This window comes from Salvelinus fontinalis, chromosome 8 (assembly GCF_029448725.1).
Source record: "Salvelinus fontinalis isolate EN_2023a chromosome 8, ASM2944872v1, whole genome shotgun sequence".
NCBI classification, from domain to species: domain Eukaryota; kingdom Metazoa; phylum Chordata; class Actinopteri; order Salmoniformes; family Salmonidae; genus Salvelinus; species Salvelinus fontinalis.
This window is the reverse complement of record NC_074672.1, coordinates 1628214-1650650: the sequence shown is the minus strand read 5'-3', so window position 1 is coordinate 1650650 and position 22437 is coordinate 1628214. Positions and strand designations below refer to the sequence as shown.

At 43.7% G+C, this 22437-nt stretch overlaps 1 protein-coding gene across 1 annotated transcript in view; it reads left to right on the top strand.

Annotated features, from left to right (window-relative positions):
- Positions 1–2359: 2359 nt before the first annotated feature.
- LOC129860354 (vesicular glutamate transporter 1-like) overlaps positions 2360–22437 on the top strand; it is a 29671-nt gene continuing 9593 nt past the window's right edge. The window contains exons 1-7 of the mRNA XM_055930680.1: positions 2360–3032; positions 13051–13303; positions 13983–14101; positions 14200–14314; positions 14685–14772; positions 15086–15172; positions 19321–19463. Of these exons, the coding sequence (XP_055786655.1) occupies positions 2971–3032; positions 13051–13303; positions 13983–14101; positions 14200–14314; positions 14685–14772; positions 15086–15172; positions 19321–19463 (867 nt within the window). The 5' untranslated portion in view covers positions 2360–2970. The remainder of the gene's footprint in view (positions 3033–13050; positions 13304–13982; positions 14102–14199; positions 14315–14684; positions 14773–15085; positions 15173–19320; positions 19464–22437) is intronic.

The window sequence follows — 22437 nt, the reverse complement described above, 5'->3', positions numbered from 1 at the left end:
TCAAGGGTGTCTGAAAACTTTCCGAATTCACTATATGTATTTATGCATCGCATGTCCCTTTCATACTGTATGTGTGTGTATTCTCTGTTTGGATATATGGGTGGCTGGGGACAGTAGTTGTCTTGGATGCAGTGTTGTCAATCATCTAGGGACACTGGGAGTGGAATCCGAGGGTACAGATACAGCGAGAGAAGGGAAAGAACAGCTGAGAGAACACACCTGGCAGACAGGAGTGGCTGCCAAACCAGCTAAAGAACTGGTATGTAGATACGTCTATATCTGATTTGTATATCTAAATACTGTTTATAATTGAATGGGAGACAACCTAAGTATACATGGAAATGCATGAGAATTTAAATAAACAGTAAATTGTGATTACTAAGCTTAAATGGCATATTTCAAGACCTGTCATTGTATTGGTTGCATGCACATATTTAGCAGATGTTATTGCAGGTGTAGCGAAATGCTTGTGGACCTAAAAGGTAAATGTTGCAACAAGAAGTTGTCTTGTGAGCTGTGCGGTCGTTGGACGCTCATAATAAGAACAGTAATTACAGGAGCTTCTCTGTGACTACTCTAAATATCCTAATGAGGAACTCAATGATGAAAGGGAGACATTTTTAACTGCGTGCACTCAGAGCGTGATAAAGTAGCAACATGGAAGTCATTTCAGTTCTGATCTTCAAAGAAGTCCTCTTTTTTTTCTTCTTATAGGTGAACCTGCTAGTATGGATGCCCTCATGGCCTGCCTGGTGGCCATGTGTCTCTGCCTGGTCCTCCCAGTGAGCTGGTCCCAGAGCACACACAAGTCAGAGGAGTTTATCAATACCCAGCCTCAACCTGCCGCTGGAGTACTACCGCAACCGGCTCCTGCACCAGCACACATACAGGATGTGCTGAAGAGTAAAGAGGAGACCGAGATCACTTCAAAACAAATGTGTGAGTGAGAGTCACAAAGGGGAAATGTTCATAGATGCAGGGTCTGGGAGAGAGACAAATGTTGAATTCACGTCAGAGGGGAAATAAATCAGTGACGGGCAGCTGTTGGGAGAAATGGAGAGAGCAGAAGGGGTGGGGTTCATTTGTTGTTTATTTGTAGTTCTGGGCTACTTATGTTGTGGCTTTTGTTCACCAACAATGCTGTATGTGCTACAGTTTGAGGGTGGGTCATAGTCGATCTGAAAGGCTGGTGTATGAAGTGATGTATGAATATCCAAGGAATTCACTTTTACTTGTTTTGATAGGATATTCAGAGATGGGTAGCAATGTGTCACTGTTTCCCATCAGATGCGAATGTGGGCCACGACAACGCCAAACTGGGCCTGTTCATAGCTGCTGCCCTGGGAACCATGGTGCTGATGGGCATGGTCTACTGCATCTACATGCAGTTTTACACCAAGCACCAGTACCTGCACACCCAGCTCCACGACGACTCTGGTAATAGTACCATCTAACTCCTTTTCAATGCTAATAGAGAATTTTACTCTCAACAATTTTGGGCTGGTTTTGGAACCATTGGAAACTATATAGAAATTACTGCACTTGTGATCCCTTTTATTGTTTACTCTTTCTCTGTCCGTCTCTTTTTCTCTTTCTTATCTTCTCTCGCCAAAGAGTTGACCCTTGACCTCCCAGAGGCACCTCCGGTTTTCTTCCGCGGTACCGTCGGTGCAATGGACAGAAAAGGAGAGGTGCAGAGATCTGGTAATGGATCTTTCATCTCTACCACACCCTCCATCATCTCTGTACCACCCAGGCTGTCCCCTCCTCCCTCCGCTGTGCCCTACCTTCCCCTCTTCCTCACCTCTTACCCTCTCAGGACCATATCCGTTAGAGATCTGGAGAGAAGTTTTGTCTGAAATGAGTTACTTATCACCATTGACCGGAGACCTATTAACCTGATCATAAAGAACAATGTTTATTCTCTTAGCTAAATTAACTGAAGTTGGTGCTGTTGAACTCATAATAAAATGGACTCTCACTGTGCATTTCCTGTGGTTTTTGGAAATTCGACAACTGAACCTTTTTTGGTCTGCAGTACTATGGTAGATGAGTAGCCTACTGTAGATCACATGCCATGTCATATTCAGGCCAGTAGGTGCTAGAACACGGTGCTACTGGTGATACAGTGGGAGGATTTTATGATTAAGACCTCAGTGACGGCAGGGATTGGAATAAGAATCTCATCAATTAAAACAAAATAGCCTGAAATAGTAGCCAATAGTAGTCGTAATGTGGCGGGATCAGAGCACATCCATGTTTGTGGGTGTACAGTTATTATGGTGAACTTTAACTAAAGATATTGGTTATACTTCCAATCACATCCCCAATCTCTGGGGACCACTCTGGCCCTAAATGACCCGTTTCTCCAGTACATGTTTGTCAGAATAGACTAATCTAATGTCCTTCATTCAGTGGTTGTGTGGTACAAGAATAGCCAGGCTACTTAACACACCGGGCTGCAGGAAAGGAAGTGACACCATACCTCGCTACACAATCGGGCAGATTAGCGTTGGGGGCAGTAATCTGGTTTCAGCACCATGGATAGCGACACTCGCAGCCAGACAGCGGTCGACCGTTCATTCGAGATACACATTTGGATTTGTTTTAAAATGTATTTTTAACTTGCTAAAGCACTGCTAAAACAACGTAGGCTATTGTTTAATCTCAGTTTTGTCAAATGTGGGCATGGGAAGTGTTAGTGCTTTTTTTCTTGAATATTTACTTGCGGCTCACTTTGATTTGATTTAGACTAGAATAATCAGAGGGCATAGGAGGGTGTGGATGTCTGGGTGCATAACTCTGTGCGTAAAAACGGTGTGGACCAGCTGGTTGAGAAAGGAAAGCGAGGTTTAATGGTGTGTGAGTGAAAGGTTAAGGGCGGAGGGAGAAGGTGATAGGGAAGAGAGCTACGCGCTCAAGCGGGAGTGCGCGCGGGAAGCAAATCGGTCGGAGTTTGGAACCGGGAGGATGGAGATCCGACCAGATAGGTTTAAGATCGTCGCGGGCAAGACCCTTGGAAAATTACACAAGTAAGTTAAAACAACAGCTTCATAGCTTACATTTTCTGTACGGTGTATTTGTTAAAGTTGTGTAGCCTAAACTATACCTTGTTCGCGTAGCGCACGCAATCCAGATCAAGGTATTTTGTTTGTTACAGTATTAGGCTACCTACCCACTTGTCATCCCGGCACTAAATGTATAAAAGTTTAAACAAATATATAGGCCTATTCAATATTAGCCTAGGGCTATTTATGTTTATACGATATAAAGTAGGCCCCCGACTTTTATCCGAACTTTTGTTTAAAAAATGAACGGATAGGCCTTGACACTAGACAAATTTGTCTACCTAAAATCCACATGCCCAAAACCCTGGATTACAACGGGGTTTGATGATCTAACGAAACATCTGTTTTATCAATAGAACAGTCAATTTAGTAAAACCGTCGTTATAATATCTTACTTCAAATAAGACACGGAATATATAGGCTACAGTTCTTTAAATGCATGTTCAGAAATTCCTTTGTATCCCAGTGAATGTGTGATGTTTTTTTTGACATTCAGGCTGCTTTAATTAAATTGAATGGTAAATTGCAATTGTAAAGGAGTGGGTGTGTTATGGTTGTTTTGATTTGAAAATATTGGATTTCCACTGTGTGTTAACGTAGCGTGTGCTCTGTGTCATGGATACCTAGATTAACTTCATTCAGGCCCTATAAATTGACGTATAGGCCCACCTCGGAATGCTGTCCTCATCCTTTCTTTACCAGAGAACTTGAGACAGTTATGTCTCAAGTCTCTAAGTAGCCTAACTGAAATGATTTCCTGAAGGCGTAGAGTGAATTAATGTTTTTTGGGGGAGAAAATTTGGACATCAAAACTGTCCTTTTGTTCTCTATAGGCAGTGATGCGGTGCTAGACTATTTTCTATTTGTTATGACTCTTTCTCATAGACTCTTTCTCATTTTTTTTTGCTTTGGAAATAAAATGGGGCCCGTCTACCATTTTTCATTGTCAATTTATTATTATAACACCTGAACAATGCATTTCTTAGCGATGCTACGATGAGTTTACAGCATCCGTTGTTTACAAAGGTAAGCCACACTAAATGGTGTACGAATAATTTATAATCAGGCCATAATTAATGTATATTAAAATGTTGATAAAGGGGAAAAGACTCATTCAGTTGCAAATATACCTACAGGAAAAATGTGTCTAAAACGTGACATTGCTCTACATGTTTAGAAAATGAGGAGGTGGCATCAAAATGTGTATAGCCAAGAGAAGTATCTCTGTCTGATGTTCATGCTTGGTTCATATTTTACCTAGCCTACAGTAAAATAATTATTGGGCGGGGGAATAACTACATGATAACAACTCGCTGAGCGGACCTTTGTGCCCGGGGTTTGTAGGCTATGCGCTTCAGTTGAACATTCTTTTGCATTAAAAAAAAAGACGTGTCCAGGCCAGCTGGTCAACTAAATGTCGGCACTTTGTAAAAGCAGTGAAAGTTAGATCAGCATCTCATTTGCCTAATGGGATACAGTGTGTGGCCACTTGAGAGAGCAAGTGTTGGCTATTCTGCTCAAGAAATGTGGAAGACATGTATACTTTAATAAGGGAACATAACGTTTCTTTGGTGCGGCCACGATTGCAAAAAAATGGGTGATTCATCTACAGAAACATTGATGGATATCGGAGCGCAAATAGTTCGTGATCTCCTTTCTCTCGGGATTTGAAGAAGCGTCTGAACACATAAATCCTCTCCCGAAATAGCCCTCTCCCCCTCCAAGCTGTCGGCCCACGTAAATCCCCATACACCTCTCTCTTGCTCGCTCTGTAGGTAGCCTACCTCTCCAGGTTCGCCCCGTCTACGGTTTAATAACTCGTCATCGTCTGTTCCCCTCCCCCAAAGCCAGGGATTACTGTACCTACCTGCCCTACGCGATAGTTACCAAACCTTCACTTCCTTATCACATGCGTGCGCTGAGGTGTCCCCCAGTGCGTAATATGCTGTCTTGGTTTGTGGCTGCTGTGAGGACCCTATGTTGTGTGAATTTTTGTGACATTTAGCCTTATATGACATATAAATAGTTAGGCCCATTTTTCTTCGTATAGGTTTGGAACTCTCTTATAGGTCTATTCATTTATTTACCGCCAGGTGATGGCAGCAGGCAGGACACAATTCCTTCCCACGAAAACAGGCTGAAATTTCAGGGCTTTTTTTTAACCCCAATTTCGATCTTGTCTCATCGCTGCAACTCCCCAAAGGGCTCGGGAGGCGAAGGTCGAGTCATGCGTCCTCCGAAACAAGACCCGCCAAACTGCGCTTCTTAATACCCGCTCGCTTAACCCGGAAGCCAGCCGCACCAACGTGTCGGAGAAAACACGTTCAACTGATGACTGAGGTCAGCCTGCAGGCGTCTCGCCCGCCACTAGGAGACGCTAGAGCGCGATGAGCCAAGTTAAGTGAAATGAGCCCACTAGCCAAACCCTTCCCTAACCCGGAAGTCGCTGGGCCAATTGTGCGCCACCCTATGGGGCTCCCGATCACGGCCGGTTGTGATACAACCTGGGAACGAACCAGGGTCTGTAGTGACTACTTTAGCACTGGGGTGCAGTGCCTTAGAACACTGACACCCGGGAGCCCTTTCAGGCTGTCTTTTCAAAGAGCTCTTAAACTAAAAAGGTATTATAATTTTCACAATTTTACACTATTATTCCAACCTTATAGTGTGGAAATATACTCTCACCGGCCAGTTTATTAGGTACACCACCCTGTTCACAGATGGATTACACCTACAAACAGAGATTCACATGGCCGTCGCTTGCTATTTAAGACAGGTATCTCGACATTCAGTCACTCTTCGATTGAATGTTAGAATGGGCAAAACAAGTGACCTAAGCAACTTTGAGCAGGGTACGATCGTCAGTGCTAGGCACGCCGGATCCACTATTTCCAAAACTGCCGCCCTTCTGGCCTTTTCTTGCACAACAGTCAAATCAAATTGTATTTGTCACACTAGGGTGCGACAAACAAAAAGCATAGTCAGCGGCAGTCCAGTGGGCGAAAACAGCTCGTTGATGAAAAAGGTTGAAGGAGAATGTCAAGAATCGTGCCGGCGAACAAGCGGCCCACAAACGTAAATAACGGCGCAGGAGAACATTTCGCAATGCACAACTCGTCGATCCTTGTCACGGATGGCTATTGCAGCAGACGATCACACCGGGCTCAACTCTTTTCAGCTAAAACCAAGAAGAAGCGGTGGGCCCGCGATCACCAACACTGGACAGTTTACTGGAGTGGCCTGCGCAGTCCCCAGACCTCAACCTAATAGTGCATCTTTGGGATGAGAAGGAACGAGCTGTTGATAGCATAAGTGCACGGCCGTCCAATCTGCAGCAACTGCGTGTTAGTCCCGTCAGCACGGACCGACATCACTTTGTAGAATGCCTCGAAGAAGTCAGGCTTTTCTGGAGACAAAAGGGGTTCTGATCCGGTATTAGATGGGTGTGCCTAATAAACTGTCCAGTGAGTGTATAAAACACAGGGAATCACATTTTTGACTGTACTGGGCCTTTTAATATGCTACTCTTCCTTAACTTCTTTGATATCTGTCAGATGAATAACCAACTCTGACACTTGTCGTTCAATGATTAATAACTTATTGCTGTGAAGATTGTACTCGGGCCCTCATAACTCACAATAACAAATAACTTATGTAAACATGTTATAAACAGTGGTATAATTACTTATCCTTAACTGCAATCAGATTTTTCAGATACTCTGGAAAGGCATTGGGTTGACATTGTCCCTAAAACAGGGAGTAGATATTTCGATCCAGCTGTTTGGTCGGTGAGGTCGTAACAAAAACAAATTTAGCTGAATGCAATTCATATTCTTATGGCTGGGTCCCTTGCCTACATGATAAAACTGGAGAAATTCACCACACGTGAACTTGTCTGCGGTATAGTGTCTTATTTACACATGTAGCCACTGTTTTTGATGCATTTAAAATGTATTATTATAATTTGGGGGTGCTTATATTTGTCCTATTTCACACGTGTACAAGTGGTTAAATACGCATGTTTGAATTGGATTTTTTTTTATTTTTTTTATATTGATTTATTTTCATATCCCAACTCCCCACTCTCCAAGGGTGTTTCATGGGGTCACGGCTAGGTTCTGAAATGATCAACGGTGACCCTGGAGCAATTAGGGTTAAGTGCCTTGCTCAAGGGCACATCGGCAGACTTGTCACCTTGTCAGCTCAGGGATTCAAACTAGTGACCTTTTGGTTACTGGCCTAATGTTCTAACCACTAGGCTGCCTGCCGCCATCATATTCATAATGACATGCCATGACATTTCAACAAAACATCCGTCACCAGTCTAAATTTAGAGCTTTTTGTAATCCAAGTACAACATTTATTAATGTTTCTAAAGCTCATTTTGCTCCAGTCCAGTGTGCGGATTGTTTAGAGAATTTGGCGTTTGGTTATTGTATTATTCAAGAGAGTTCCAGTGCCCTTAGCTGACTTTTCACCCTGTGTTGAAAGGTTGTCCCATGGTAGCCATCTATCATTTTTCTCAACTATTCCGTTGAGTAGTCTGCAACCTCCATCTCTTTATTCTGATGAGACCCAAGTTATGTAGTTGTTCAAGACGGTCTGTGCCAAAAGTATTATAATCAGGTGGTATAATACCCAAGCTAGATTGCTTCCCAGATCCAGTCCTATTCCTCACGTACAATGTATTCTTCAATCAATAATCTTCACCTGTTGATTGAACTGTGAACTGCACTGCTGAACCGTTCTCACACCTGTGTCCTTGACGAATGAATTAAGAGATTATGATGGAGTGAGAACCCACTATACTCCTTTGACAAGCCAACGAGCAAGGATTAAGGGTCACTGACCTCTGTTTAATTTGCCACACTGTAATATGTCTTGTGCAGACGGACTTCCACATTTACGACACAAGTAGGTGTCACTCTGTCTGTTTGTGTGATGTTTCTTCGAGTGAAAAACGAGGCGTTGGTAAAGCGCTCAGGATTAAAAGGGATATACGTCACGGGGTCAGACGAAGCCAGCCGAAAGTTGAGACACAGAGGAAAAAGAACAAGAGTTCAAACTCTAAGACAGAGAACAAAATACATAGAAAACATTTCAAAGTATCTGCTGCAATGATATCAAGTGAATACTGGCGTATTTTCTATTTCATTACCATGCGACAGTTGGCTCCTCGCCCTTTTTCGGCTGTTTGCAAGGCGATGGGCGTTGAGCACGTTTCACCTTCAACACATTTCATAAACACCTGACAGATATCAAAAGGACATCGTGTCGCCAGTACAGATGTGCACCTCTACATGCCACCCCGTTTCAACAAAGATATTTCTCAGGACGCAGAAAGGGGGACTGGTGTTTAAAGAACGGTGGTGCAAGACGGGTGTGGCGATGTGAGAGGAGAGGGAATTGACGATGAAAGGGCAGGGACTGAGATGAAACTCGAAAGATGAACGAGGGACAGGAAGAATAGAGGGAAAGAGAGGCGCACAAATACAGAAATAGTACGAAGCGGTATTAATAATTCATCGTGAGCGAAAGTCATTAATACTTAATGTCAGAGAATGCTGGAGCCATTGCTTGTGTGAACTGTTTTTGGTATGGGCATCGTAGTGGCGCCCATTTTGTGGAGGTTGCTTTGTCACATATTAATGGACAAAGTTTCCGGATACCACAGCAGTTTTTGACTTGCCACAATGCACAGCTTGTAAATTGTAGTTGGAAGCAAACTGCAGTTGGATGCCAAATAAGGTATACAGTCTGCTGTCAAAAGTGTAGGCGTAATTCAAATGTGTTTATTTTACAGTCTCATCAGTCTCTAGCCTCCACATAGCAAGTCACCTTGTAAAATGGCCTTGCGTGTTGATGGGGTGACAAACACCTTGTGCCAAGTAACAGTGCTGCAGATTGCTATGACATTGTGACATTGTCACCAAAGCAGTATGTAGACCAGTCATATTACCCTAGCCTGATTTACCATGGGTTTGACTGGCCCTGTCTCAGTAGATGTTGCCCTGGTACAACGCAAAACGTGTTCCTGAACTTCAGGTGAAGGTTCTAGTAGTGATATCAGAGCGTTGACCCAGTATGATAAATCATTTTTTCTTGATCTGGAGAAATGTATCAAGATGTTTCTGTACCCGCTTTCAGGGTTTATAATTGCTTAGAATCCCATCTAAGCATCACCTTTCCCTGGTTCTTGTGAAACTTTAAAAAAAAATCTTAATTAGCAGTTTCCTCATTCCACCTCATACTATATTGTTTCTGATATGTCTGTCAAATGACAATAGTTCGATTTTGGAGGGATGAAAAGGTCTGTGGGAAAAATAATTATAACACAGCACGGTGTGGTTCAAAAGAGTACCCATTTGTTACCATTCCCAAGGACTATGCCCAACTAGCGAAAAACTATGCAAGAGTCTTATTCCTTGGACGAGAAACGGTCAACTTTGCAGTTCAAACTATACTGTCATCAACACTGTGACTGATTGACAGTTTAGTATTCTTCCGCCTCCTACAGTCTGCTCTAAACCAATGTGAAATCGTTACTTCCAAAGCAGAGATGATATGATTGGCTCTCCTCCCCTCTAATCACTTGAGCATTAAAACATATGCCCAAACAGGAAATAAAGCAGGGGCATGTGAAACCTCAGTCTCCCCCCACATCCCACCATATCCATTGGCCTTGCAGCAGAGGAATAACGTATGATCTGTGAACTCAGCACAGCCTCACATTGGGGCCGAGCTGATCTCATGCTTAATGGATGATGTGCCTCAGCTGAATACATATTTGATGTTTCCTAGACTGGAGGCTGGCGCAGGTCGTTAGCATGTTTGCTCAGTGAGCTGGATAGGTCGGGAGAGAGCAGGAGAGAGCGAGGGGAAGAGATTCGGCCAGAGATGTGCTGTTTTCACCGTATGGTTTTAGCTCGACTCTATTGCAGCCTACCTGCCAAGGCCTGTCAGATTGGTAATGTCAGCAAAAAAACTATTTGAAAAAAATAACTCACTGCAGGCCGGGGCCTGACCAAGGTGACATTGAAGTGTACCGAGGTGGTTGGCATTTTTTTGAGAGGTTTACAGGAAGGAATGTCTGTCTTGGAAGAGTCTGTTTGGGTTGTAGATGTCAAGCATAGCAATTAAAATACATTAGCAATGAATACAATCTCATGTAAGTTTAATACCATGCACAATACATAATTAATGCACGGAAGACCCACACACAAACCTGCACAATTATTGCCTGATGCTTACAAGAACATACACTATTGAGACACAAGTATGTGGACACTCCTTCAAATGAGTGGATTTGGCCATTTCAGCCACACCCGTTGCTGACAAACATTGGCAGTAGAATAGCCCGTACTGAAGAGCTCAGTGACTTTCAACGTGGCACCGTCAAAGGATTCCACCTTTCCAACAAGTCAGTTCGTCAAATTTCTGCCCTGTTAGAGCTTCCCCGATCAAATGTAAGTGCTGTTATTGTGAAGAGGAGACGTTTAGGAGCAACAACGGCTCAGCCGCAAAGTGGTAGGCTGCACAAGCTCACAGAACTGGACCGCTGAAGCGCGTAGCACATAAAAATTGTCTGTCCTCCATTGCAACACTCACTACCAAGTTCCAAACTATCTCTGGAAGCAACATCAGCACAAGAACTGTTCGTCTGGAGTTTCATGCGATGGGTTTCCATGGCAGCACAGCCGCACACAACATCACCATGCGTAATTCTCTGGAGTAATGAGTCACGCTTCATCTGGCAGTCTGACGAACAAATCTGGGTTTGGCGGATGCCAGGAGACGCTACCCCAATTCATAGTGCCAACTGTAAAGTTTGGTGGAGGATAAAAAATGGTCTGGGGCTAGTTTCATGGTTCGGGCTAGGTCCCTTAATTCCAGTGAAGGGAAATCTTAACGCTACAGCATACAATGATATTCTGGATGATTATGTGCTTCCGACTTTGTGGCAACAGTTTGGGGAAGTCCTTTTCCTGTTTCAGCAATGCCCACATGCACAAAGCGAGGTCCATACAGAAATGGTTTGTCGAGATTGTTGTGGAAGATCTTGACTGGCCTGGACAGAGCCCTGACCTCACCCACATCGGACAACTTTGGGATGAATTACAACAGCGACTGCGAGCCAGGCCTAATCGCCCAACATCAGTTCCCGACCTCACTAATGCTTTTGTGGCTGAATGGAAGAAAGTCTCTGCAGCATTGACAGATTTCTGTCTGTTCGAGGATTCAAAGAGCAACCTTTCAGTTACTAGCCCAATTCACTTATCCGCTAGGCTACCTACCGTCATTTACCAGACACTTTTATCCAAGCGACTTAGTCATGACATCATGAGCGCATATATTTAACATATGGGTGGTCCCGGGAATCAAACCCACTACTCTGGCGTTACAAGTGCCGTGCTCTACTGACTGAGCTACAAAGGACCAGTCTTTGCACTACCTTTAATGTCTGTATGTTAAAGGCGGTGTCTATATAAGTCATAAGCCAACTCTATATAAACTATATATATGCAAAAAAATAAACGTCCTCTCACCGTCAACTGTGTTAATTTTCAGCAAACTTAACGTGTAAATATTTGTATGAACTTAAGATTCAACAACTGAGATATAAACTGAACAAGTTCCACAGACATGTGACTAACAGAAATGGAGTAATGTGTCCCTGAACAAAGGGGGGGTCAAAATCAAAAGTAACAGTCAGTATCTGGTGTAGCCACCAGCTGCATTAAGTACTGCAGTGCATCTCCTCCTCGTGGACTGCACCAGATTTGCCAGTTCTTGCTGTGAGATGTTACCCCACTCTTCCACCAAGGCACCTGCAAGTTCCCGGACATTTCTGGGGGGAATGGCCCTAGCCCTCACCCTCCGATCCAACAGGTCCCAGACGTGCTCAATGGGATTGAGATCCGGTCTCTTCGCTGGCCATGGCGGAACACTGACTTTCCTGTCTTGCAGGAAATGCTGGAGGGTCATGTCAGGATGAGCCTGCAGGAAGGGTACCACATGAGGGAGGAGGATGTCTTCCCTGTAACGCACAGCGTTGAGATTGCCTGCAATGACAACAAGCTCAGTCCGATGATGCTGTGACACACCTAGACCGTGACGGACCTTCCACCTCCAAATCGATCCCGCTCCAGAGTACAGGCCTCGGTGTAACGCTAATTTCTTTGACGATAAACGCGAATCCGACCATCACCCCTGGTGAAACAAAACCACGACTCGTCAGTGAAGAGGACTTTTTGCCGGTCCTGTCTGGTCCAGCGACGGTGGGTTTGTGCCCATAGGCGATGTTGTTGCCTGTGATGTCTGGTGAGGACCTGCCTTACAACAGGCCTACAAGCCCTCAGTCCAGCCTCTGTCCTCAATAGTCTGAGCACTGATGGAGAGATTGTGCGTTCCTGGTGTAACTCGGGCAGTTGTTGCCATCCTGTACCTGTCCCACAGGTGTGATGTTCGGATGTACCAATTCTGTGCAGGTGTTGTTACATGTGGTCTGCCACTGCGAGGACAATCAGCTGTCTCCCTGTAGCGCTGTCCTAGGCGTCTCACATTACGGACATTGCAATTTATTGCCCTGGCCACATCTGCAGTCCTCATGCCTCCTTGCAGCATGCCTAAAGCACGTTCACGCAGATGAGCAGGGACCCTGGGCATCTTTCTTTTGGTGTTTTTCAGAGTCAGTTGAAAGTCCTCTTTGGTGTCCTAAGTTTTCATAACTGTGACCTTAATTGCCTACCGTCTGTAAGCTGTTAGTGTCTTAAACCCCGTTCCACAGGTGCATGTTCATTAATTACTTATGGTTCATTGAACAAGCATGGGAAACAGTGTTTAAACCCTTTACAATGAAGATCTGTGAAGTTATTTTGGATTTTTACAAATTATCTTTGAAAGACAGAGTCCTGTAAAGGGGGCGTTCTTTTTTTGCTGATTTTATGTCATATATAATATCTCCTCTTCTTTTCGTTCTCAGAATCCTAGAGAAGCGGCAGGAAAATGGCGATACAATCGAGCTCACCGATGAGGGTCAGGCAGTTATCGTGGAGGAGAAGGAGATGCCCGTGGTGGACTGCACCTGTTTCGGCCTGCCCCGACGCTACATCATCGCCATCCTCTCCGGCCTGGGCTTCTGCATCTCCTTCGGTATCCGATGCAACTTGGGCGTTGCCATCGTCAGCATGGTCAACAACCAAACCATCTACAAGGGCGACAAGCCGATTCTTGTGGTGAGTCCGAGATATTGTCTTAGAACAAAGGGTTCTGAAAGGGTTCTTTCAGGACGGGTAGGGTTCTACGTGGAATCTTTTCCATCTAAATAACTCTTTATGTCTGAAAAAAGGGTTGTTGAGGGTGCTTTGTTGAGTGAACACATTCTACCTGAAACCGAAAAGGGTTCTCAAGCCAAAGACATCTTTATGGTTCTAGGTAGCACCTTTGTTTCCAAGAATGATTATGTGTGACTTGTTGGTAACCAGGGAGGGGAGAATGAATCCCTATTGTCAGTGGTGGTATGTATGCTCTCAAAGGGTCAGTGTTGGACCAATCAGGTTGCTTTGGCTTTACCTCCTTCTCCTAAATGGATCATGACCTTATTGGTTGTAATGACCAACAAACACGAGACTCATGCCTTGTTGCACTAGCTGAAAGAGGATTGTTACTGCCAGTTGAAATATGGTGGCTATCAAAGTCCCTGTGATCGCAATGAAATAGTTTGATTGTCAACTGCGGCTTTGTCTTTTATTGAATTAAGACTTTGATTCATGATTACTGTAGACGGGTGATAGTTAACGATCACTTACTTTAGCCATCTCACATTTATTTTTCCCTACCACCCCAGAAAATCTTTTCCTCCCCTTTTTTTTGTTGCTTTGAACTCTTTTTTCGTTGTTCTCACTCTCTCCATAGAAAGCTCAGTTCAACTGGGAACCAGAAACGGTCGGAATGATCCATGGGTCATTTTTCTGGGGATACATAGTAACCCAAATACCCGGGGGATTCATCTGTCAAAAATTTGCAGCCAACAGGTCAGCTGTTTTTACTTGTATGTAAATAATGTGCTGTGAATATTTCAATAACTATTACTGTAGGTAGATATCTGATTATTTTCCTCTCTTTCACGCAGAGTCTTTGGCTTTGCCATAGTGGCCACCTCTTGCCTGAATATGTTGATCCCGTCGGCAGCGCGAACTCACATTGGATGCGTTATCCTTGTCAGGATATGTCAAGGACTCGTGGAGGTGCTTGGCTCCATCCAAAAGCTTCCCCTGGCATACATCAGAGTTCACACTTGCACTATGCTGACAACTGATTGTTTTCTCTATTGTGAACTGGCCACTGCCCGGGCCACGTGTCATTCTTGACGAGAATGTCTTCTTTCTAAAGTGTACAACGCATTTCACCTGAAACACCCGACGAGAGAAAGAGTTACACCAGGAAGTTATGTCATTGATTTTAGGAGATCAACTTTTCATAGGAGAAAGAAAACGTTCTCGTCACGTATGACACATGGCCGGCCCACCATAGAGAAAACAGCTGTCAGCAACCTTTCAGTACAACTGCAAGTGTGAAAAAGTTGTTGTTCTCCTAATGTATCTCTTTGTCTCATAGGGTGTTTCATACCCAGCATGCCACGGCATCTGGGCAAAATGGGCCCCGCCTCTTGAAAGAAGTCGATTGGCCACAACAGCCTTTTGTGGTGAGGTCATCTTTCTCTTCTGTCATCCTCTCGGACACTACAAAGGGACACGGTTTCGACTACAATTGATATGACTTATTGTGACGACGTATTTCTCCGTAATTCGTCTTGTAAAACTCATGTTTTCTACATGACTATAACCCTTTCATCATCTGCTGTGACTATTTTTACCGTTAGAATAATTCATAACCATGCTGTGATTGCTCAAGATCGTAGTTCTAGTTCCACAGCCATGTGCTTAATGCTGTTGATTTCCATATGACTGACCTTTCTGTCTCCCTCATGTTTGAGTGTGTCTGCCTCTGTATCTCAGGGTCCTATGCAGGAGCCGTGATAGCCATGCCACTGGCTGGAGTGCTAGTCCAGTACTCAGGGTGGTCGTCTGTCTTCTATGTCTACGGTTAGTGACTTCTGTTTGTCATAAATGTTCCCAACTTAAAGTGATAGTCAGGGCCGGCGTTAGGGGCGGCCCTTAGGGGGCCTGGCCCGCGCTGCCGTACCTCCTTGCCCATCCAAATAACATATTGAAATATTGATAATTTATTTGACCAAGAGGCGCCTCGACAGAAAGACGTTTCAATATCAGATAAAGCATCCGAGCGAGCCAAACAGCGCCCTTCTGTCTCAGAATGCGTTGACCATGTATCTGATTCTGTATGGACCAAGAGTATGGCATGTCATACTATTTCTGTCCAGACAGCATCAGATACATGGTCTACATATAGTAAGACAGAGGGGCGCTGTTTCGCTCACTCGGATGCTCTGTCCTGTGAGAGCGTTTCAGCAGAGTGGAAGAGGCGAAGCAAGAGGGCTCACTCTCGCCAAAATCTGTCCACAATAAGCCCAATGCGTTTCCATGGGCATAATATGCAGACCTAAGCTTGTCGCCTGCCTTCCCGGCTTGGGACAACGATTCCCATTGTTAGGGCGGAAACAAGAGCCTCTCGTCATTATATACAGATCTCTGATTTCAGACTCGTGCGAATTGGAAAGGAAAGTTGGCGGGTGCACAGTGCACCGTTAAGATAATGGCTTCCCCTAAAGTACATTTATGTTTTTTGCCAAAATTATATACTTACTACTGTCTGAATAAAAACATTAAAATACTTCACCACAGAGTATGACTTGGCCACAGAGGATCATTAGCTTGTTTAAAAAAAATAGTTGTGGATTGTTTCAACTCACAAGTGTGTGATTGCTTATTTGGGAATCGTGCAAATTTGGGCAGCGTGAATGGCAATATGTTTAGCTGATTTGAATTGCAGCTGTCAGTGAAAAGCATCTAAAATATGTGTGAAGATAATGTCTGAGTAATGTAAACTCACGTAAACTCGTACATCGCCTTGGTCCGTACAATGGCCCTTATTTTAGCGCCCCAAAAACGTAATACTTCCAGATCAACTGTAATTACATTTACATTTAAGTCATTTAGCAGACGCTCTTATCCAGAGCGACTTACAAATTGTCAATACTATTGTAAATGTCAATGTCAATACTATTGTAAAGCACAATTTCTCCCCTTTCCAACAGAATCAATTACATGACCTAAACGCTGCCCGTTTCTGCATAATTCAAGCAGGCAATGAGCCCCGTCGGGTCTTTTTAAAAATGGCGGGTGGGGAAGCGAAACTAATGTGTGATAGTAAGAAGAGATGTTGTGTGGGAAAATTGTTTTTTCACTCGATCTGTCCAACTTATCACCTTATCGCTTCTAAAATGTAAATAAAACACTATAAAGAGTTTATATAATGTATCATTACATACCTATTTGAAGGTTTGTGTCGAATTTGAATCAGGTTTTTAGGGCGGTGCTAAAGTGATCTTAGAAGTAAACAGCGGCTTTGAGAATGATGATCGCGTGCAATGATGACGCAAATAAATGACTAGGTATCCCCCCCTTACCCCCGTCACTGTCCATTTCTTGTTTTTAAACGATGAGAGAAGTGCTACACCTGGTGTAGAGAAATAGTTGCTTTATGCGTGCTGTACGTTACAACATGACACGTCACGATGTAACGGAGGGTCTGTTTTTTTCAACTTTTCTCCAATACTATATAGCCATTACCATGTCGATCAACTCTTGAATAGAAACCTAGTTCACACCCCCGATTTTGAAGTCAACACAGTCGCTACAGTCCCATTAGTTTTCTTTGTAGCCTCGTTTGAATGTTGCGGTTGCGCACATTTGCACGGAATGGGGTGAGTTTAAGTTATAGTTTAAAATGTTGCAACAAGAAGGAGGCGAGGGATGTGTGGTGAAGATATGGCATGTCTCTGTCTCCAGAATGCATGCACTCAGCTTTCCAGAATGCGTTCAGTGGTCTCCTGCCAATTCTTGCACATTCATTGTTTCATTATGTGAATTGTTTACCCTTTGATCGTTTTTTTGTTTAGCAATTCCCCATAACATGTCACCAGTAGGTCTAGTACATGTACCATTAATCCCCCATCATTTGATTACAATAATTTCTGTTAATGCATGTATTAACTACAGTTATTTACCGTTCTCATTCTCGGAGTGGAAACGTTGTTTGCAAAGCCCACAACCTGCTACACTTGTGAGAAACAAGTTCATGTAGAAAAGTGCCCATTTGGCAATGTCTGATTTCTGATTGTCTTAACTCACCACGTCCACCACTAATAAGCTGAGCTTTTCAGTCATTTTTTCTTCACCTCACACTAAGTCAGTCTGTTTTTTTAAACATCCATTTCGAATGATTTGAAAACAATATCATGAAAATGATTCCAACACTCCCGTCCTCGATAATCACCAGGCGTTGGTGCGAAAGAGCAAAATATCATGATCTGACGATTCCATATATAGTATCTAGTGGAAACGTCATAAAAAAACAGCTGTCTGTCCCAAGCTCACTGGCGCAGGAAACCCTGAGGGCCTGGAATAGGCTAGTTGATACAATGTTGCACTTCACTAGCAATAGCTCAAGTCAAGACATATAGAAAGGGAGGCAGAGTATAGAGATTCATGTGATTGAAAGAAGCCGAATTTCCATCAGGATATTTTCTGCTGTTTTTATTTTTCGGCTTTAGGCCTATGTCTTTTACTTAGTTGACGTGGAAGTTACAGGCTACAGCTGCATTGGCCCATAGGCTATCTCTGAGTTCTATGCGCTCATTTCTTTAGCCTCCAATGCACCACGGTGTATTACTGTGTCCATATGGCAGAACAGAGGCTGGTGCTCTGGCATTAGTTTCATTTGAACTTTTAGATTTTTATCATTTTACTTCAGTTTTTTTATGACTAACCACGTGACAAGGATTTTGAGAAACAAAAACGTTATTATTGAAGGCTCATATAAAAAAGAACCACAACTGTCTCTCAAATCAGTAGAAATGATAAGCTTCCCCAAACTTGAAACTCACGAGCTGCCTATGGTCTTTACTCATTAAAAAAAAATTGTGAACACACAAGCGCATGCACACATAGGAGGTCCCGTGAAAAAAAACGTGCCCGCCTATGGAAATCAAAGGCCCGTCTGACGGTTTCATTCTGGCGCCGGCTCTGGTGATAGTTCACTTTCATGCAAAGTTAGAGTTATTTTACGACTTCCCTAGGCTATTGTCGTTTATTCCAAATCTTTAAAAATTGTGTTTGCTGGTTATTTAGCAAAGTCCAGAATCACCTGGCTAGATTTTTTGGAGAATATAGCAATGCTACCGGAAATGGATTGTATCTGTGTCACGGGAATTTTCAATCCTAATGATGATAACTAAACAATTATTTAGGCTTTGACCAATCCCCGAGGTTTGTAAGACCCTGGGTTTTATAATAATTAGGCAAAGACTCAGCTTCTGCAAAGGTCCGTAAAGTTTATTCAGAGAACGTTCTAAAGTCAAAAAATGCAAAGACATGTCATTTTATAACTCTCACCCCCACCTACTTTCCCGCACATACACGCACACAAACAGTAGGTGGGCTGTATCTCTCCCCACAGTACACATTCCATGTGTATTACTACCAAGCTGGCAGTTCCATACTGTTCCCTCCCTCCCGAGATTAGAGGGACCTTGACAGTGTCTCTTTCCTGTCGTAAGTTTTTCAGAGTTCCAACCATCATGTATAGTATAGGTCATGTATAGTTTAATTGTCCTCTGTGTTTTCTTAGTCACACACACACATTTCTCTCCCTTACTTGTCTCGACCAAACCTTATTTGACTTTAGTCTATTATTAATACATTTTACATAGTCTAATAATTACATTAGTCTAATTATTCTTATAATTGTTACATAATCTAATAATTACGTTTCAGGGTGGAATTCTTTAGTCATTACTTTAAACATATAAATTCCCTTATCAATCTGTTAGCAAAAGTGAACAATCCCTCAATTCACTTCAAGTAGGCAAATTCTACAAAGGCTTATGAATTGGCTGTGAAACGTATGCACTGTAGCTCTGACCCTTAGTCTGTCCTTGTTTTAAAGACCTCCTTTTCCCTTTTCCTCATCTTCCATCAGTTCCCCACTTTTACACTTCCTCTATTCTTCCTATTTTCTCTCCACTCTTTTCACTCTTCCTTCCACCTCCCAGGCAGCTTTGGGATCTTCTGGTATCTCTTCTGGATCCTGGTGTCATACGAGAGTCCGGCAGCCCACCCTACCATCACAGAAGAGGAGCAGAAATACATTGAGGAGGCAATCGGAATGTCAGCCGCTAATGCCACACCTGTTACGGTTAGTCAGCAATACACCAATTTCTGTATTCACTGAGTCACTTCTGAATTAACCTTCACTTCTTCTCCAGATCCACTTTTCATGGCCCCTCCTTGTCGTGTTCTGATGGTGTGATTTAGCGTTTTTGAGCCTTTGACATTTTTTTTTTTAGTTAAGTGTCTGCGTCTGAAATGGCACACTTTTCCCTATATCAAATCCAATGTTATTTGTCACATGCACCGAATACAACAGGCGCCCGTCAGGAAGTCCAGGATCCAGTTGTAGAGGGAGGTGTTTAGACCCAGGGTCCTTAGCTTATTGATGAGCTATGGTGTTGAACGCTGAGCTGTAGTCAATGAACAGCATTCTCACATAGGTGTTCATTTTGGCCAGGTGGGAAAGGGCAGTGTGGAGACGCAATCTCAATCTCACATCTGTGGATCTGTTGGGGCGGTATGCGAATTGTAATGGGTCTCGGGTTTACGGCCTGATGGTGTTGTGACCCATGACCAGCCTTTTAAAGCCTTTCATGACTACTGACGTGAGTGCTACGGGGCAGTAGTCATTTAGGCAGGTGACCTTTGCTTTCTTGGGCACAGGGTCTATGGTGGTCTGTTTGAAACATGTAGGTATTACAGAATTGGTCAGGGAGAGGTTGAAAATGTCAGTGAAGACACTTGCCAGTTTTTCCGCACATGCTTTGAGTACATGTCCTGGTAATCCGTCTGGCCCTGCTATGTTGTGAATGTTGACCTGTTTAAAGGTCTTGATCACATCTGCTACGGAGAGCGTGATCACACAGTTGTCCAGAACAGCTGGTGCTCTCATGCATGCTTCAGTGTTGCTTGCCTCGACATAAAGGCATTTAGCTCGTCTGGTAGGCTCGCGTCACTGGGCAGCTCGCGGCTGGGTTTCCATTTCCAGTCCGTAATATCTTTCAAGCCCTGCCACATCCGACGAGCGTCGAAGCCGGTGTAGTAGGATTCAGTCTTAGTCCTGTATTGACGCTTTGCCTGTTTGATGGTTCGTCTGAGGGCATAACAGGATTTTTTTATAAGCGTCTGTGTTAGTCTCTCGCTCCTTGAAAGCGGCAGCTCTAGCCTTTAGCTCAGTGCGGATATTGCCTGTAATCCATTGGTTCTGGTTGAGAAATGTACATACGGTCACTGTGGGGACGATGTCATCGATGCACTTATTGATGAAGCCAGTGACTGAAATGGTATACTCCTCAATGTCACTGGATGAATCCCGGACCATATTCCAGTCTGTTTTAGCAAAACAGTCCTGTAGCGTAGTATCAGCGTCATCTGACCACTTCCGTATTGAGCGAGTCACTGGTACTTCCTGCTTTAGTTTTTGCTTGTAAGCAGGAATCAGGAGGATATAATTATGGTGAGATTTGCCAAATGGAGGGCGAGGGAGAGCTTTGTATACGTCTCTGTGTGTGGAGTAAGAGTAGTCTAGAGTTTTTTTCCTCTGGTTGCACATGTGACATGCTGGTAGAAATAAGGTAAAATGGATTTAAGTTTGCCTGCATTAAAGTCCCACTAGGAGCCCCGCTTCTGGATGAGCATTTTATTGTTTTGTTATGGCCTTATACAGCTCGTTGAGTGTGCTCTTAGTGCCAGCATCAGTTTGTGGTGGTAAATAGATGGCAAATAATAATATAGATGATTACTCTCTTGGTAGATTGTGTGGGCTACATCTTATCATGAGGTATTCTACCTCAGGCGAGCAATACCTCGATACTTCTTTAATATTAGACAACGCGCCCCAGCAGTTATTGACAAATAGACACACACAAACAAATAGACGCACACAACCGCCCCTAGCGTTACCAGACGTAGCTGCTCTGTCCTGCCAATGCACGGAGAAGCCAGCCGGCTCTATATTATCTGTGTCGTCGCTCAGCCACGTCTCGGTGAAACATAAGATATTACAGTTTTTAATGTCCCGTTGGTAGGATAGTCTTCATTGTAGATCGTCCAGTTTGTTTTCCAATGATTGCACGTTGGTTAATAACACGGAGGGAAGAGGTGGTTTACCTACTCGTCGGCGAATCCTTACAAGGCACCCTGCCCTCCTCCCCCTTTTCCTCTGTCTTTTCTTCACGCTGATGACGGGGATTTGGGCCTTGTCTTGACAAAGTAGTATGTCCTTTGCATCGGACTCATTAAAAAAAAAATCTTCGTCCAGTTCGAGGTGAGTAATCGCTGTTATTTTCGGTCATACGAGACGGTAGCAGCAACATTATGTACAAAATTAGTTACAAACAATGCGAAAAAACACACAAAATAGCACAGTTGGTTAGGAGCCTGTAAAATGGCAGCCCAACCCAGCGACTAAAATATATTTGTCAAACACCTATTTTTCAGTGGCAATTAACAAAACTATAATTGACCAAATAGACCCATAAAAAACTATAACTAAACAAAACATATTTTCAATTTCAGTCGACTAAAACGTGACGAGACAATTATCTCTGTTGACTAAAATCAGACTAGTAAAGTGGACTGGACAAGAGTTTATGGAGAGATTGAGAGATTTTCAGTGATAAGCCCAATTAATATTAGCTGAACAGATGCGCAGTTCTGTTCAGCGGTGGGAAGGACGCGTCATTCACAGTTTAAATCAGCTGGGGAGCTGTGGGGGAGCAAGCGAGGAGGATCAGACAGGGAGACAGGCTCCGCCTGCGCCTCTGATTATACACATTGGTTGCGGCTCCGTAGCTATCTAATCGCCATCAGCCTTCTAGTTAGCTACTCTTTCCCTGGGCTAGGCGTGCCGCTAGCGCCCCACCTCAACAACATCCGGTGGAATTGCACAGCACGAAATACAATATTCAGGAATATCAAATAACTTTTTGAGTTAATTAATGGGAATCCAGTGACTCAGAATTGAGTGCTTGGACCAGGACTCGAGCACTGGGACTCGGACTTCAGCCATAGGGACTCGTGACTCGACCCTAGACGCGACCATTGGACTCGAGCACAGG